At 43.8% G+C, this 15,304-nt stretch overlaps 1 protein-coding gene across 4 annotated transcripts in view; it reads left to right on the plus strand.

Moving 5' to 3' along the window:
- LOC137654278 (probable methyltransferase-like protein 25) overlaps nucleotides 1–2,032 on the plus strand; it is a 167,891-nt gene extending 165,859 nt beyond the window's left edge. For all 4 annotated transcript variants that reach the window (XM_068387904.1, XM_068387903.1, XM_068387905.1 and 1 more), the window contains exon 6: nucleotides 1,507–2,032. In XM_068387904.1, the coding sequence (XP_068244005.1) occupies nucleotides 1,507–2,000 (494 nt within the window). In that variant the 3' untranslated portion in view covers nucleotides 2,001–2,032. The remainder of the gene's footprint in view (nucleotides 1–1,506) is intronic.
- Nucleotides 2,033–15,304: the final 13,272 nt, after the last annotated feature.

A 15,304-nucleotide genomic window follows, 5' to 3' on the forward strand; every position in this document is an offset into this window, starting at 1 on the left:
AGGCTAGACCTCTTCCTTCTTGCTCTGATGTGAACCCTTGGAGGCATGCAGAATACATGCCGATTACCAATAGGAAGATTTTCATTTCAGAAAAGCAGGGGGTTGTCCTCATAGAGGATGTTGACTTTTGGCCCAGCTTTAAGTCTTACCCAGACTGCTTCGTTCGTTTGAAGGCGGAACCTGTGTCCAAGGAGGAGACAAAACCAAAAGAGGTCATAGTTCTTGACCATGGAAAAGCTCAGGCTCTGTTGGCAAGTAGCCTGAAAGACAAGGGCTTCACTAATTTAAAAGTGTCAGCCCTTAGCAAGAAACACCCTTCTTTTCTTGCTCCAGCTAAACTAGCCTTTCCCTCACTGGAAAAAGGGTTTAAGGCAGTCATGAAGGCAGTGGACGCAGAGAAACCTGCCCTATACTCGAGGAGTGTAGACCCTTATCCCTAGCCCTGCCTACGGATGAGAAGGACTGGAAGGAAATCCACCTTACCTTCTCAGTTGGGAAGTTGGAGGCGGATATTGCTGGACGTCAGTTCAGCGAAAACCTCCCTAAGCTGTCTGACTTTCTCTTGCGTAGGGAGCAAGAGACAAAGGAGAGACTTGCCGCATCCCTGTCCCTCCAGATTTGCTTGGAGACAATGGCAAGCGATAACAGATCCCCAGACATGAACATGGTCGTGGCCAAATCCCATTTGGCTACGCTGGTCAAAGACCTATATGGCTTTGTTAAGGCCAGACGCGCATGTAGGGAGTTCGTGTTTGCTTCGGCTGCAGTGAAACACGAACCTAGGAAGCTGATAGCCTCCAATATCTGGGGAAAAGACCTCTTCCGGAGTGAAGTGGTCAAAGAAGTAGTGGACAAGGCCGCCATGGAGAATAGAAATCTTCTCCAGAAGTGGGGCATGTCGGCGAAGAGGAAGTCTTCCCCGGATGAGGGTCCCAACCAAAGAGGAAGACAAAAAGACCTAGGTTGCCCTCTCGCCCTGTCAGAAAACAGCAACAACAACTTCCCACAGTTCCCATGACCGCGGTACCCCAGATGGTGGCACAACCCCAGCCAACCTACCAGATGGTGCCTCAGCAGCTGGTTGCCCAATCACCAGCTTTTACTCCTGCATATGAGAGGCAGACCACTACCTTTCGCCCTAAAGGTAGAGGGTCGGAAAGGGGCTCCTCTAGATACCCTCCAAGAGGAAGAGGGGTTAAGGGAGGATGCGGTCAAGGAGGCAAGTCCTCCAGACTGATGTAAAATTAAGGGTTGTGTTTAAAATGTGCTTTAGTGTGGATTTATTGTATTTTTTCCATGAATAATCAAAAACATACTAAAATCAAGATATGCAATAGCACTGTAGTTTCTACTAAATCAATAGTGTTTAAATGGTGAATAACAGATTTAACATTTAGGATGTCCTTTACACTGCTGTACGGAAAGCATCTTGCTTGTCTTATATAAGATTTTGCAATCTACAGAGATGAATAGAGCAAACTGATATTTTTGTTTTTACCCTTTCAGAAGGAATTACTTTGAAGAAATGCCGTAGACGCTGTGCACGGAAGTCAAAGTTTTGCAGTTTCAACGAATACATAACAGCTGTACTTGAAAATTATGAGTTCATACCAGTTAAAAGTGAAGCTTTGAATTGTGAAAATATTGAGAGTTTTGTAGTAAAAGAATCCTCCTCAGAAACTATAAAGGCTTCAGAAAGAGGCATTTGCTTATCAGTAAGTAAAGACTGTGTTGAACTGGGATTGAAAAGTAAAACCCAATTGTCAAAAGAATTAATTAGGGACAGATTGAAAACCTGTTTTTCTGAATATGAGGACATGTTTTACTTGATTGAACCCTTAACAGGGCTTCAACTAGCCTTGCAACCAGTGTTAGAGGCGTTAATATTGTTGGACAGAGTAGCTTACTTAAAAGAAGCCAACTTTGATAAAGTCTGGCTCGAAGAAGTCTTTGATGTTGCTGTATCACCTAGAAATGTTGCATTAATTGCTGTAAGATGATTGTTACTTATCATAGTCATGTAAAAAATAAAAACATATATACCTTTTGCAATTTTTTTCTTACTGACCTGTTTTAGGAGGAACACATTTTCTCATCAACTATGATCAATAGCATTAATATTTACTCAGAAAGCTTTTACCTTAAAATTTGAAAGCAGTCAACTGAGTAACTTTATTTTCTAAGTATCTTAGGTTATTTGCAAATCAAGTTAATAGCTTTATAATCAAAGGTGAATCAATTTACTGTATATCTCAGTCACACATTACTTTAGATCTAGTAGCATGTTTTCTATGGTAGTTCACTGCTTAGAGGAGCATCTAGTTTATTTTTACCTTCTTGATGGTTTACAGTTAACTTGTTATTCCTAGTTAGGTGTTTGTTCCTACACAAAATACAAACCATCAAAGAAGAAGCAGCATATACCCATTAAAAAGAGATGGATCTCTTGTAACAACAGAAGAGAAAGAAAGGCAATGTTGGATGGAACAATTTAGTGCGGTCATGAATAGGAGATACAAAGGAATAATTTCATTGATATACCTGAAGCTGAGGAAGACCTTGATGTGCCCATAAATGAATTCAGGGTGTTTGAAATCAAAACTATCATTAAAAAATTAAAGAGATGGAGAGCCCCTGGATACAATGAAATAACTGTCAAGATAATATTGGCTGAAAATAAAGTGACTCTTAGAATATTTACAAGATTATTTTGTAGAATGTGGCATGAAGAGGCAAAATCTAATGAATGGGAGCTAGGAGTGTTGGTGAAAACGGCAAAAAAAAAGATCTGACTGATTGCAATAATTACTAAGGCATCACACTTACGTCAGTTGTCATGAAAATATATAGTATGCTCATAATAAAGAAACTAGAGAGAAAGATTGATGAAAAGCTGAGAGATGAACACTTTAGTGAGGTCATGAATAGGAGATATGAAGGGAATAATTTCATTGATATACCTAAAGCTGAGGAAGACCTTGATGTGCTCATGAATGAATTCAGTTTGTTTGAAGTTGAAACTATCATTAAAAAATTAAAGAGATGGAAAGCCCCTGGATACAAAGGAATAACTGCCGAGATGATATTGGCCGAAAATGAAGTGACTCCCAGAACACTTACAAGATTATTTTGTAGAATGTGGCGTGAAGAGGCAAAACCTGATGAATGGGAGTTAGAAGTGGTGAAAATGGCAAAAAAAGGAGATCTGACTGATTGCAATACACTAATTACCAAGGCATCCCACTTACATTATTTGTCATTTAAATATATAGTATGCTCGTTCTAAAGAGACTAGAGAGAAATATTGTTGAAAAGCTAAGAGATGAACAAGCAGGATTAAGAAAAGTAGAAATTGCACTGACCAAATTTTCATTTCAAGACGTGTGGTACAGCAATGTGTAGAATATAGAAATACACTTTTGATGGCATTTGTGAAGTATGAAAAAGCCTTTGATAGTGTACACCGGCCAATCTTGTGGTGAATCAGTCAGATCTTTTTTTTTGCCGTTTTGAGTTCCTCTTGAATATCTAAATTTGATTAGGCCTGTTCATCAGCATAGCAAGTGCAAAGTTAAAGTTAGTAGAGTCCTATCAAATGAATTTCCAGTGAATAGTGGAGTACTCCAAGGGAATGTGTTATCACCTATATTGTATATCCTCCTTGTGGAATTTGTAATGTATAGAGCAGTTGGGGATGGTGAAGAAGGATTGGACTCGATTGGTAACAGGAAATTAGCTGACCTAGAGTATGCTGATGATGCTGTTCTTTTTGGGCTTAGGCCATGTCGTGCTGATGGAAGTTCCTTCATTGGTAGCTTCCTAAGTTATATGTGACTACAGTGATATATCCCAGAGAATTTACCGAAGGTATCCAGAATTCTAACTCCTGGAGCGAGTATCCCTTAAATTTCTCCAAAGGATATCGCGTAAGGACATACAGTATCTTGACACATCTCATAGCTATTTACACCCCGAATAGCCTTTCACTTCGAGAGGGAAAGTGGAAAGAAAATAAGAGAGTCGTTCAAGAGGTAAAACTACTTGACTCTCCTAATGTACTGTAAATAGTTCGGCCATCCGCCACCGCACAGCGCTACCAAACTATTCTTTCGTTTGTAGCTTTGCTGACCAGTTTTCCCTGTGTTATCTCGCTATTTTCGAAGCTTTTTCTGCTTAATTATGGATTCCCCAGCTTCATCAGCTTCTGGAAAGTTAAGTAATATCTTTGAATTGTGTAAATGTAAGCTCTTGCCAGTTTTGCTTTTCGATTGATATCGTAATTAACGTAACAAGAGCTGTTGCCGGCTGGATGGCGTCATGAAGCGATCGTTCTTTTGTTCATTTAGTTAGCAAGAACGATATTCCCGGCATCCTTGCTTTAATAACTTTAGCTATTTAGTATTTTAGCTAGGGATTTTTATATTATGTCATTGTTGTCGTGAATTTGGCTATAATTTCGAGCCTCACGAGTGCTAGGCTTCTAGCCTAGGCACTTTCACACCTCATGCATGATATAACCTTCCTGGTAAAGTTGTATTGAAGCTCAGGCAATATTTTATACAATTAAGATATTACTATTTCCTTTCCTCTTCCACAATAGTATACAGTACCAGAGTTACGTAGAACGTTTCTCTAAGCTCTCTAGCTTAATAGCTTTAGTGCTTTAGTATACTTTATATATCCCCATTACTCTTGTATTGTCTTTAGGGGTAAGATAGATATCATTGCCCCTTTAAGTCAATACTATCTCTATGAGTTATAAGAGTAATTCCCTTTCCCTCTGATTAGCCTAGGCTATCCTCAGTTAATTTACTGTAACCTATGGTTGGGTAAATTTTCTGGGGCGTTTCGTTTCCCTCTCCTTTTTTCTGAGCTGGCAACTGAGTAGCTTGTCAGCATTGAGTTTGGAGTTGGAGACGGGACATCAGAGTAAGTCTGTGTTTGGCATCTGGCTACCTGGATTTATACCGGCAACTGAGTAGCTTGTCGGTATTCCAGTAGGGCTAGTTGCTGTTCAGGAGGCTTGCCTCCCTAGATCTCGTAGAGGTTATTGTTGCACAATTTCCTCTTTATGGTCTAGCTGACAGTCCTGTATTGGGGGTTCTTAACGGGAGGATAGGTTTCTTCCCTGTTTTGATCCCTGGTACGAGATTCTGTTCTCTTGAGTTCGTTTTCAGACGTTCTCTCATTGCCTAACCCAACCTGGGAATTGACTTCCCTTAGTTGAGGCTTATACGAGGACAGAATCCTTCAGGTTAAGTAATGCCTTAGGGTATTGCTGTACTTATGGACTATTCACCCCTTCCCCGCTATCTCTTTCGTGTTGAATGACCCAACACCCTTATGGCCGTGGTTCTACATAGGCTCCTCTGGACATCTGTAGACCTGGCATGAGTTTTTCTGTCAGTGCCTAGTTAGGTTACTGACAGATAACCTCATATCTTTGAGTGTTCCTTAGAGTCCTCCCTTGGACTGCCTTCCATATTCCTTGAGATGGGATATGGTTGAGTGGAAGCCCGAATTGATTTCCCTCTTCCACTGGTACACTCTTTCAGGATGTAGACGACATAGCTGATTCTTTGCCGTCTCCTATCCTTACCTTTCTCTCTTACTGTCTATCATGGGCTATAGTAGGCAGTTAATTCTGCCGACGATTTGGGTTGGTTAGGCTACAGTTCGCTGTAATCTCTTATCTCGGACATCGTTGATCAAAGGTCGTTGGTGAGTTTGATAGGCCTGTCTGCCGGCAACTGAGTAGCTTGTCGGCAGCTGGCCAATGCCTTCCACCCATAGTGTTTATTTAATAGCCAGCAGTGGTCGGCAGATGCCGGCCTGCTGGCATATGCTGATATACCCATCATGCCGACAATGTCGGCAGGTCGACACTATATTCATATTTTAATTACGGTGGCTGCCAGCAGGCTTGGTAGACACCTGCCTGCCGGCATTTACCGACTGGCCATACATGCTGACGATGTCGGCGGGGCCGGCAGTGTCGGCAGGGCCGGCGGGGCCGGCAGTGTCAGCGGGATCTGCAGTGTCGGCAGGGCCGACAGGGCAGGCGGGGCCGGCAGTGTCGGCGGCATATTGCCGCCGGCAACTGCTGTATCCAGAAAAATTTGATAAAATTTTTCCAACCTACAAGTGGTTCTTGAGCAGCCATTTGTGAGACCATCATAGAGAGATGATTCTCTCTTATTTTAATGGTTATGTCCATTAAATTTATCCACTGTATTGAACATTATAAGAGGATGTGTCAAGGGGACACTATATATCGTGGATATTCCCTCTGTTATTTAATTCCTTGTGAATTTCATGGTTCAATACGGGAAGGGGTCATAGAAAATGGCTGGATGGGAAACACATGTGGGTGTCTTTCCTACTATAGCTTACCCTATCCAAGCTAAATATAATAAATGTATTATGTTGAAATTTGAGAATTTCACAGAAACCTCATTGGCTTTTCTTTTCTTTACAGGAGGAGCATCCCGAGTGCGGGAACAACCTTTGTAGGGTCCGCAGCAAGGACTTCTACAGACATAGCGTGTGTAGGTCTCACGCCCGCTGTTCTGTCACCAAAGGGGCCCTCAAGTACTGGGACCCAGAGGTATGTACTGTGTGTGACAAGTTGGTTAAGGAGGCTTTTGATGATCAAAAGTCTGCGGAGTCTAGGGATGCAACGAGGATTACGCTGCGGAAATGGGTTAGAGGTTTTCAAAAGAATACCTCGGGCCCATACCTTCCTAATGCTAGGATGAGGGACTGTCTCTTCCCCGGTGCTCGTGACGATTCCGTCATTCCCCAGACCAAACCTTCGATCCCCTTGGTGCAAGTCCAGGTTCAGAAACCTGGAGATCCTGACGTGGCGGATGCTTTGGTAAGCGTCCACCTGGACGACAATATGTCTGTCGTTTCCGAGGAGACTGAGAAGAATATCCTTGTAGAAGAGTCGGAACAGGAGGCAGTTGTTCCTCCTACTAACGAGGTTGAGAATGCTGAAGCGGTGTCAGTTTCTTCAGCAGCTGTGGTGGAACCAGCACCCTCAACCTCTTTGCAACCGCCTCATCTGGAGGCACTTACGACCACCTTGCAATCTCTGATGTCGATGGTGTACGACTTGCAGAAGAGGTCCTCCGAGAAAGAGACTACTTTCCGGTCAGAGATCGAATAATTAGTTTCCTCGCGCTTAGCCCCGAAGAAACTAAATGTGAAGGACCTCCCTGTGTTCTCCGATGTTAACCCGTGGAGGTACGCGGAGCACATGCCTATGTCAGCAGGCAAGATTTTCCTTTCGGAGAAACTGGGTACCGTCCCAGTGGAGGAAGTAGAGTTCTGGCCCAGCAGGGCCTCCTACCCGGATTCTTATGTCCGGCTCAGAACTGAACCGGCATCCAAAGAAGAGACGGAGCCCAAGGAAGCTCAAAGGTGCCGGCATTAAGCAAAAAACATCCGTCGTTTATTGCTGACCCTCAACGTGCTTTTCCCTTTATGGATAAAGGGTTTAAAGCAGCTCTGAAGGCCGTGAGGGCAGGAAAGCCCTGCCCCACACTGGAAGAAAGCAAGCCTTTCTCCCTTGCTTTCCCTTCAGATGACAAGGACTGGAAGGACGTTCACGTTACCTTCTCAGTCGGGAAGCTGGAGGCCGATATCGCTGGACGTCAGTTCAACGAGGACCTCCCAAAGCTGTCAGAGTTTCTCTTGAAGAGAGAACATGAGACGAAGGAGCGCTTGGCAGCGTCCATGTCTTTACAAATGGGGCTAGAAACGATGGCTAGCATCCCTGATTCTCCAGATATGTATATGGTCTTTGCCAAGGCGCACTTGGCTACGGTTACAAAGGACCTATACAACTTTATCAGAGCCAGGACGGCTTGTCGGGAGTTCGTGTTTGCTTCTGCCTCTGTGAAACACGAACCTAGGAAGCCGATAGTTTCTAATATCTGGGGAAAAGACCTCTTTCCTAGTGATGTGGTGAAGGAGGTCGTTGACAAGGCTGCTTCAGAGAATAGGAATCTCCTCTCTAAATGGGGCTTGTCCTCCAAGAGAAAATCTTCCGCTGACAGAGGTCCCCAGCCGAAGAACAAGTCGAAGCGGCCTCGCCTGTCCTCTCAGCCAAGACAGCAACAGCTTCCCATGGCCACGGTGCCCCAAACGGTGGCACAACCTACCACCACCTTTCAACTGGTGCCCCAAACACTGGCGACTCAATCACCAGTTTTCACCCCAGCTTATGAAAGGCAGTCGGCTTCTTCTAAGCCAAAGTTTAGGGGATCCTTTCGAGGCTCCTCTAGACGCCCCTTCAGAGGAAGAGGCAACAAAGGTGGTCGTGGCCAAGGTGGAAAGTCTTCCACCCAGCACTCAAAGTGAGATGCTGCCGGTAGGAGGGAGACTTCTACACTTTCAGGATCGGTGGACCTTCGATCCTTGGGCCCACAGCCTGATCAAGATAGGACTGGGGTGGGGTTGGAACTCAACTCCACCAAGCTTTCCTCAATTCTTCCAACCTTCAACCCCAGTTCTGGAAGAATACGTTCAGAAACTACTGGACAAGAGAGTGATAAGGAAAGCAAAGTCCATCAAATTCCAAGGAAGGCTATTCTGTGTTCCGAAGAAGGATCCGGAAAAGCTCAGAGTCATTCTGGACTTATCACCACTCAACAAGTTCATTGTGAACTACAAGTTCAGAATGCTGACGCTTCAGCACATAAGGACCCTTCTGCCCAAAAGGGCATTCACAGTCTCCATAGACATGACGGACGCATACTGGCATGTGCCAATCAACCGTCAAGTTTCCCCCTACCTGGGATTCAAGCTCCAGAAAAGAAAATACGTTTTCAGAGCCATGCCTTTCGGTTTGAATATTGCTCCAAGAATATTCACAAAGCTTGCAGATGCAGTTGTTCGACAACTACGCCTCAAAGGGGTTCAGGTGATGGCCTACCTGGACGACTGGCTGGTGTGGGCAGCATCCAAAGAAGAATGCTTGCAAGCCTCCAGAAAAGTGATCCAATTCTTAGAGTACCTAGGGTTCAAGATCAACCTGAAAAAGTCTCGGCTGTCTCCAGCTCAAAAGTTCCAGTGGTTGGGAATCCACTGGGACTTACAGTCACATTGCCTCTCCTTGCCAAAGGCAAAGAAAAAGGAGATTGCAGGGGCCGTCAAAAATCTGCTTCAGTCACGAAAGATTTCAAGAAGACAACAGGAGAGAGTGTTGGGGTCTCTCCAGTTTGCCTCTTTGACGGACCCACTTTTGAGAGCACAATTAAAAAATGCCTCAGGGATCTGGAGAAAATACGCTTACAACGATCAAAGAGATCTACTAAGACCGTTACCAAATCGTCTGCGATCGATTCTCAAGCCATGGTCAGAGACAAAGAACTTAAGAAGGAAAGTATCCTTGCAACCACCCCCTCCTACAGTCACCGTCCACACGGATGCTTCGAAGGAAGGATGGGGGGGTTATTCTCATCTTCGGAAAGTGCAAGGAACTTGGTCTCCCCTGTTCAAGACCTTCCACATCAACTATCTGGAAGCCATGGCAGTGTTTCTTTCCCTGAAGAAACTGAAACTTCGCCGATCAATCCACATTCGCCTGGTCCTAGACAGCGAAGTAGTGATGAGATGCATAAATCGTCAAGGTTCAAGATCACCTCAGCTGAATCAGGTGATAATAGCCATCCTTCATCTGTCCAAGAAGATGAAATGGCACTTATCAGCAGTCCACCTTCAAGGATTCCGCAATGTGACGGCGGACGCTCTATCCAGGTTCGACCCGATAGAGTTCGAATGGTCCCTAGACGCAGGATCATTCTCCTTCATATTGAGCAAAGTCCCAGGATTGCAAGTAGATCTCTTCGCAACGAGCGACAACAAAAAGTTAGCCCGGTACGTAGCCCCGTACGAGGATCCTCTAGCGGAAGCGACGGACGCGATGTCTCTAGATTGGAACAGATGGTCCAGGATTTACCTGTTCCCACCAACCAACCTGTTGTTGAAAGCCCTCGACAAATTGAGATCCTTTCGGGGGAGGGCAGCGATAGTGGCCCACAAGTGGCCAGGCAGTGTCTGGTTTCCATTGATAACAGAACTACGCCTGAAGCTGATCCCGTTGCCGGAACCAGTTCTGACTCAGCTAGTACAGAAATCGACTGTCTATGCTTCATCAGAGAAAACCCAGAACCTTCATCTCATGATTTTCTCCCCTTAGCGGTCAAGAAAAGGTTTGGGATTTCCGAAGACAGCATTAATTTCTTAGAAGAATATAAGTCAAAGTCAACAAGAAGACAATACGAATCTTCCTGGAAGAAATGGGTGGCCTTTGTTAAGGCGAAGAAACCTCAAGAGATTTCTACGGATTTCTGCCTGTCCTTTTTCATCCATCTTCACGGACAAGGACTAGCAGCTAATACGATCACGACGTGTAAATCTGCCTTAGCTAGACCGATTCTATATGCCTTCCAAGTGGATTTTTCAAGCGAAATCTTCAACAAGATTCCGAAAGCCTGCGTAAAACTTCGGCCTGCAGCTCCTCCAAAGCCTATTTCATGGTCTTTGGATAAGGTTCTTCATCTGGCCTCTACCTTGAACAATGAAGATTGCTCGCTGAAAGACTTGACTCAGAAACTGATATTTTTATTTGCACTAGCCTCAGGAGCCAGAGTCAGTGAAATAGTGGCCCTCTCGAGGGATGATGGCCACATTCAGTTTACACCGAACGGAGAACTAAATCTCTTTCCGGATCCGACTTTTCTCGCCAAGAATGAGCTACCCACTAAAAGATGGGGTCCCTGAAGAATCTGCCCTCTGAAGGAAGAAGCATCCCTCAGTCCAGTGGAATGCCTAAAGGTCTATCTTCGTAGAACTTCAGACTTTGGGGGAGGTCAGCTTTTTAGAGGAGAAACTTCGGGTTCGACGTTATCCTTGAAACAGATAAGGGCAAAAATCACTTACTTTATTTGCAGAGCGGATCCTGACAGTACACCCGCAGGTCATGATCCGAGGAAGGTTGCCTCGTCTCTTAACTTCTTTCAAACTATGTCGTTTGATAACCTACGTGCTTATACTGGTTGGAAGTCTTCCAGAGTCTTTTTTAAGCACTATGCGAAGCAATTGCAAGAAATCAAATTTCATGTGGTGGCTGCAGGCAGTGTAATAAAGCCTGTAGTTTGATTACTGCGAAGGACAGTGCACTAATTGGGACTGTTAGTGAAGGGTGTGCATGATAGACTTAGGTAGTCACATATAACTTAGGAAGCTACTAATGAAGGAACTTCCATCAGGACGACATGGCTCTTTCACCCAAAAATAGATTTTTCGCTTCGCTCAAAATCCGTTTATTAGCAGAACACCACAGGCCTTTGAAAGCTTGCTTACCAGAATGCATGAAATATCACATGAAGTTGGGCTTAAGATAAATAGAACAAAGACACAGATAATGAGAACAAAATATGCAATGGAAGATGAAACATCATTGGAAGGAGAAAGGATTAATGAGGTGGAATCATTTAAATATTTAGGAACTATGATCTCTAATACTGGATCTTTAAAATTTGAGTTTAATGAAAAATTGAAAAAAGCAAATCAGACAATGGCTAGGTTAAGTAAAATTTAGAAATTAAATTGCCTGAAATTACATATAGAAATCAGACTACATATCAGTTTAGTGAGATTGGTATTACTGTTTGGACATGAGTCGTGGTATGACAATGAAACAACATCCAACAGATTTTGTAGATTTGAGAACTAAGCGCTAATAAGAATATTGGGAGTTAAATGACAGGACAGGATTAGAAATGAAACTATGAGAGAGATTCCTCGAGTACCATATGCGGATGAGATTATGGTGAACAGTAGATGGATATAGTTTGGACATGCTCCATGCACTCCCCAAGAGAGATTAGTTCACCAAACTTTCAACTGGGCTCCACAAAGTACTAGAAGAGTTGGAAAACCCATGCCTACATGGCTGAGGACTATAAAGCGTGAAGTAGCAGATGATGAATGGAGAAATTTAACCGAGGCCCTTAGCGTCAATAGGCGTAGGAGGAGATGATGATGATGATGATCTCCAATACAGGATCTTTAGAGATGAAACGAGTTTAATGAAAAATTGAAAAAAAGAAAATCAGACAATGTCTAGGTTAAGTAAAATTTGGAAATCAAATCGTCTGAAATTACATTAAATTCAGGCTATTTGTCAGTTTAGTGAGATCGGTGTTACTGTATGGACATGAGTCATGGTATGACAATGAAACAATATCTAACAAATTTTGTAGATTTGAGAGCAAAGCCCTCAGAAGAATGTTGGGAGTTAAATGGCAAGGCAGGATTAGAAACGAAACTGTAAGAGATTACTCGAGTGCTATATATGGATGAGATCATGGTGAGGGCTAGATAGAGATGGTTTGAACATGCTCTTTGCACTCTCCAAGAGAGATAAGTTCACCAAACTTTCAACTGGGCTCCACAAGGCACTAGAAGAGGTGGAAGACCCAGGCCTACATGGCTGAGGATTATGAAGCGTGAAGTAGGAGATGATGAGTGTTGAAGTATTAATTTAAAGGCTCAAGATAGAGACGAAAGGCAAAATCTGACCTAGGCTCTTTATGCCTCGAGGGGGAATACGTGGCAGAATAGAAGGGTAACCGCAACAAAGATTACCCTGGTTCCCCTACTACAATCGTATCGACAACCGTGCCAACTCCCTCTGGCGGTCATTCCTTTATCTGTAGCGACTCGCTACGGTGGTGTTCCCTGTCGATCTGACATTTTCGATCGATTTCTGGGAATCTTTATGCTTCTACGGCTTCTTTCTCCATCCAGAAAGTTGAGTATTGATTCTTTACAATATGTAATTTAGTTACAGCCTCACAATGAATTTGTGTATTTATTGTGTGCGGATCTTAGCCGATCGCCGGTGTCGCATGGCGCTGTCGTTCTTTGAACATGTGCTATTTAGTTAGCAGATCGACATTCCGGTGTAAATAACGGATTTTGAGCGAAGCGAAAAATCTATTTTTGGGTGAGATAGCCATGGCGTCCTGATGGAAGGTTCCCTTTTGGTAGCTTCCTTGGGTATATAACTACTAAGCTATTCCCAGAGAATTTAACCACAGGTTATCACAGAATTCTAACTTCTGGAGCGAGTATCCTAAAGGTTTCCCCTTAAGACATCGTATATCAACAGGGGACGCATGTATTAACGCGCCACATAGCTATCTGCACCTCATACAGAGTTAACACTTCGATATGGAGGGACAGAGAATAGCTGGGGAGCTGTTCCACAGCTAATCCCTTCCGTGGCTACTTTTGGTACTCGAGACGTAAACAAACGGGCGCCACCGCTAGATGACGCCACGTCCGTCCTCATCCTGAAGTCAGTTGCTTGCCGATCACCATGATACAGCAGCGCAGGGTGGGACCTGACAAACTGAATGAAGTAGCAGGGAGGGTTCATCAGGACGCCATGGCTATCTCACCCAAAAATAGATTTTTCGCTTCGCTCAAAATCCGTTTTTTAGGCTCAAGCCATGGCGTCCTGATGGAAGAGTACCAGAGAATCAATGTATCGTGGTAGATTTTCCCCTTGTGGTGGAAGTGCCTAGGGCTTTGACAGGATAAGCATAGTAACCTCAATAAGAGAACCGATGGGAAGAAACTTCCTGCCCCCCCTGGCAGCGAAGTCCCAACGGACCATGCCGAAGATCAAAGTGGTCATCGAAGGGCTACTCACCTTGCTGGGAGAACATGAAGAACTCGGAGACAAGACTGAATGATTGGCATTCATATAGGAACATTCACAAAGGCAGACAAGTGGTGGTTAGGCACTGTATGTGAATAGAGTCGTCTGGTCTCTAAGGTATGATGTAAGTAAGTATTCGAGTAGGAATATTACATTGCAGAAGTGAGTATATGATAAGGGTTGAACCCTTAGTCATCTTCATCGACATAAGAGGAAGGGGATAATAAAACTATGACAGTCATGTATTTCATAGTATAAGTAGGAGCGGATTGAGACGCACAAGTAATAAAATAGAAATTTTATTTCACCATTGCAGAACATGTTAAGGAAATGCAATAAAATTGTAAAGGTTATTTACAATAAATTATAATGTACATAGTCATGAAAGACTTGCTCTTGAATCTGAAATGGAATTTCAAACTATTAGTAGGCACTCGTTCCAAAGGAACGTCAGTCTATTAAAATAAAACACATCATGCTCTAGGCATGCGGCACTCATGTGACGACTATGACATTTCACCTGGGAGAAGAACAGTCTATGAAAAAGCACTAAGTGTTTTTTAAAAGCACTACGTATCACGCGAGGGTCAACATAGGCACTCGAGGAGTTAGAGTCCCAAGTAACTCACTGTTCTATGCAGAGTTAGGTGCAGGTTTCATAACACTACCTGCGGCTACCACAAATGTTTGACTTCGTGCACTTGTTTTGCATAATGTTTGAAGAAAACACGCGAGGATTTCCAGCCTGTGAAACTCTTAAGACTTTCGAAATCCATACTCTGAAAGAAATTCAGAGACGATGCAACTTTTCTAGGATCGTGACCGGCGGGTGAACTGTCAGGATCCGCTCTGCGAATGAAGTAGGTGATTTTCGCTCTTAGTTGTTACAGTGACAGGTCGCTGTCCGAAGTTTCTCCTTTTAAGAGTTGGCCTCCACCAAAGTCCGAAGTTCTATGAAGATAGACCTTGAGGCTCTCTACTGGACATAGAGAGGCATCTTCTTTCAGGGGGCATATTCTCCAAGGGCCCCATCTTTTGGTGGGTAATTCGTTTTTGGCGAGAAACGTCGGATCCGGGAAGAGGGTAAGGTCACCTGAATCTGTAAACAGGATGTGGCCCTCGTCCCTTGATAATGCCACTATTTCGCTGACTCAGGCTCCTGAAGCAAGAGCAAAGAGAAAGATAACTTTCTGAGTCAGATCCTTGAGAGGACACGAATCATTGTCCAAGTTGGAGGCATACATTAGTGGTCTAGTCAAGGCCGATTTGCAAGTAGAAATCGTGTTGGCTGCCAAGCCCTATCCGTGAAGGTGAATAAAGAAGGACATGCAAAAATCAATGGTGATTTCCGTAGGATTTTTGCCTTGACGAATGAGACCCATTTTCTCCAGGATGATTCGTATTGCCGTCGTGTGGATTCGGTCTTGTATTCCTCGAGGAAGTCTAGACTTTTCTTCAAAATCCCAAACCTTTTCTTCGCGGCTAGGGAGAGAAAATCATGAGATGAAGGTCCTTGATTTTCGATGATGAAGCGAAGACAGTCGACTTCTGTACTTGCTGGGA

Source organism: Palaemon carinicauda, chromosome 15 (assembly GCF_036898095.1).
Source record: "Palaemon carinicauda isolate YSFRI2023 chromosome 15, ASM3689809v2, whole genome shotgun sequence".
In the NCBI taxonomy this organism is placed as follows: domain Eukaryota; kingdom Metazoa; phylum Arthropoda; class Malacostraca; order Decapoda; family Palaemonidae; genus Palaemon; species Palaemon carinicauda.